The sequence below is a fragment of the Hydra vulgaris genome, chromosome 11 (assembly GCF_038396675.1).
Source record: "Hydra vulgaris chromosome 11, alternate assembly HydraT2T_AEP".
In the NCBI taxonomy this organism is placed as follows: domain Eukaryota; kingdom Metazoa; phylum Cnidaria; class Hydrozoa; order Anthoathecata; family Hydridae; genus Hydra; species Hydra vulgaris.
Genome location: NC_088930.1, coordinates 20,837,327 through 20,840,687, shown reverse-complemented (window position 1 = coordinate 20,840,687; position 3,361 = coordinate 20,837,327). Strand labels below are relative to the sequence as shown.

At 25.1% G+C, this 3,361-nt stretch overlaps 1 protein-coding gene across 1 annotated transcript; it reads left to right on the top strand.

Moving 5' to 3' along the window:
* Positions 1-1,505: 1,505 nt before the first annotated feature.
* Positions 1,506-2,745, top strand: LOC105844499 (neuropeptide FF receptor 2). Its single transcript, XM_065810411.1, has one exon. It carries the CDS (start codon positions 1,575-1,577, stop codon positions 2,592-2,594), a length of 1,020 nt encoding a protein of 339 aa, XP_065666483.1. The 5' UTR covers positions 1,506-1,574; the 3' UTR covers positions 2,595-2,745.
* Positions 2,746-3,361: the final 616 nt, after the last annotated feature.

Below are 3,361 nucleotides of genomic sequence, written 5' to 3'. Positions count from 1 at the left end.
GTGTTCTTTTTATTAGGAGCGGGGGGAGGAGGAGGGGGTAGTACAAATCAAGTTTAGCTTCGGGCAGCACAAACCCTTTCTACGCCACTGCAAAACATCAATTTTTAAATAATCAAAATAATGATAAAATGAATTATATAAATTCAAAATAAACGAGTTATAAACAACATTGTAGCATTAGGTTTTTATGCAAAAAAAAAAAAAAAAAAAATTAACTGACAGATGAACTTTTTGCTTCATTTCTGTTTGGTTACCTAGGTTTAGAGCTATGCCATATTCAACTTAAAATTTTTTTTTTTTTAATATTGTTTTTATATGTTTACATAACACAAACTTTCAAATAAAAAAGATGTATTTACTTAATTAGAAATTTGCATCTATAATTACTAAATGCTATAAGATAGTAGATACCTGTTTCTGGCGATAATGAGCGTGGTACTAGCCTTATTAAAAATCAAAATCAAATTTTTTAAGCTGAAACTAATTTGTGTATTTCTTCATACTTGTAGTCGTTTTTATCAAATAGATAGTTCAACAGATAGTTAGACAGTTTTTTGTTTCTGTTTATTAACTAAGTATTTTTCAAACTACAATATTTTACATTTTCCTCGTTTTATATATATTATCAAAGTTAAAATTTTTAATTTATAAACAAATCTTAGTTTTTATCTTAGTAACTGAACTTATTTTAGCTGTTGTCAAATATCATATTTTATCTTAGTGAGGTTTGTTAAGAAAAACTTACTATAAAGATATAAAAAAATATAGATGATAAGAAATCTACAAGTTTTAATTTGCCAATTTAAAAATATTAACTGTTCTAAATTTTGAGTTCAATAATCTCCACAAAGATTTTAAAAGATCTCTTTTACAATCTATTTTTGCTATTTTAATTTTGCTTTTATTTATTATAAATAAAGAAAACTCTCCTAACAGAAAACAAAATATGGAATAAATATAAAAACCACTTTATCTCCACTAATAATATAAAAACTACTTTATCTCCATAGACGAAGTTTTACAATTTTTACTTACAGCTATTCTATTTTTCTCAGTCGGAAATTATATTTTCAGATAATGGAGATTTTTAAATTAGGGAGATTACTACATTTTCTGAGATTTTCAGCTGAGCAATTTAATTTCTTAATATGGCAACTTAAATATTTGTTGACAAAAAATTGTCTAGAAGTTTAATTTTATCGGTGTTTATTTATCTCATTACACGACAACTTCGTATTGATGTTTTCCAATTTTTAATATAGTTTTTTAAAGGTTTATTTTAATTATTTCTTTGTATATTTTAAAAAGAAAGGTTTTGAACTCAGAAGTTCATTTCGCTTTTTAATTAAATTAGATTTAAAATTTTAGTGATTCCTCTTTCTTTTCTTTTTCATAAAAATAGAATAAATGTATAAAATGAAATTTTTAACATTATAAATAATTTAAAAAATTAATTCCATTAAGTTTCTTACAACTTTTATTTACAAAAATAAAAATTATGATAACGGACCTAACGTGTTTTTTACAGAAATTCCTTTGAAATATACTTAAAAGTTATGTTTTTTTAATCAGTTATGACTTCTCTACCAATAAATACATCTTGCAATAGTAACGTAACATGCTCAACAATGATGCCCTTTAAAATGGCAATGACATGGTTGTACGCAACAATTTTTGTGGTTGGTTTGCCCGGTAATATACTGGTAATCTTAACCATTATTAGAGTAAAGCAATTGCGAAATGTAAGAAACGGGTTTATAGCAAATTTAGCTGTAAGTGATTTAATTAACATTCTTTGGTGTTTACCAACTTCACTTGTTTCGCTTTATGTACCCTGGCCTTACGGAAGGTTTGTCTGTAAGTATATTTTTCCAATTTCTGATGTCGTGATAGCAAATACAATTTTTACTATGATGCAGATCACCGTAGATCGTTATCGAGCCATTTGTTACCCATTTTCAAGAAAAGTTTCCTTTAAAACTACTTTGTATATAATTATTGTGACGTGGATTTTTTCTTATATCTGTTTTGGGCTTCCGTTAGTTGGATCTTTTGAAATTTCATCAGGTTATTGGGTCAAAAAAAGCTGCAATTTAAATTTAAAGAACGCAGAGAAAATTGCTCATCGAATTCTACTTTTTGTAATTTTGTTTATTATTCCATTTATAGTGGTATTATTTTGTATATTGCACATGCGCCGTGGCTTAAGTAATATGTTAAAACTGACAAATGGGTCATTAGGAAAAATGCAGCTGGTTTATCGAACGCAAAAAAATAAAAAAATTTTGAAAGTTCTACTAATCATTTTTTCAAGTTTTACGTTTTGCATTTTCCCAATACAAGTTTTGTTGATTGATAATGTATTTAAAGGTCCAATTAGTAAATGGAAATATGCTTCAATTGTTTATCAAATAGCAATAGCTTTGTTATTTTTCAACTCAATAATGAACCCTATCATACTTTACGCCCTTAGCACAGACTTTAGGCAAGGATACAGAAAACTTTTAATTTGTTTTACAGATAAACGTGGCAATAACGAAAAAGTAGAACAGAAAAACTTTAAAAAAATGTTACCTTTAGTCCCGCCATTTTAGAAATCTTAAATAAAGAATTTATTTGTTCATTTGTTACAAGTTTGATTGGTACAAATTGATAACGAGTAGATAGGACAAAACTAAAAAAAAAAAAATAGCAACATCAAAAACTCAAAAAATCTAAATTCGTTATGTACCCATTTATATTTTCATATTTATAAATAAATTTTGATTTTATTAGAAAAACTATTAATTTAAATAACTTGTTGTTTTTTTTTTGAACATTTTGTCCTTTTTGTGTTGGTATATATTATTCTTCAAATTCTCATAAACTACATGTGAGGAGAATAATTCAATTTTATTCTTCAAATTCTCATAAACTATGTGAGAATTTTGAGTCGCTAATCCTCTGAGTAATAATTAGGTTAATTTTATTTTTCTGTTGTTTTCTTTTTATTCAATAAAACAAGTTGCTAAATTTAAATTTATACGTTTTAAGTTAAATATATTCATATGACATGACACGTATGGTACGGAACATAAAATCAGAGTCACCCTGAAACCTTGAACTCTGAAAAACATGATTGTTAAAGCAATTGAAGAAAAAATATAAAATTGTTTTATTATCTTTTATAGATTAACTATTTTTTGCAAGATTTTAAAAGATCTCTTTTATAAACTATTTTTGTTATTTCAATTTTTTTTTATAAAATTGTTTAGAACTACTTTTATTTATTATAAATAAAGAAAACTCTCCTAAAAAAAAAAGACAAATTATAGAATAAATATAAGAAATATTTTAAGTCCACTCTTAAAATATAAAAGCT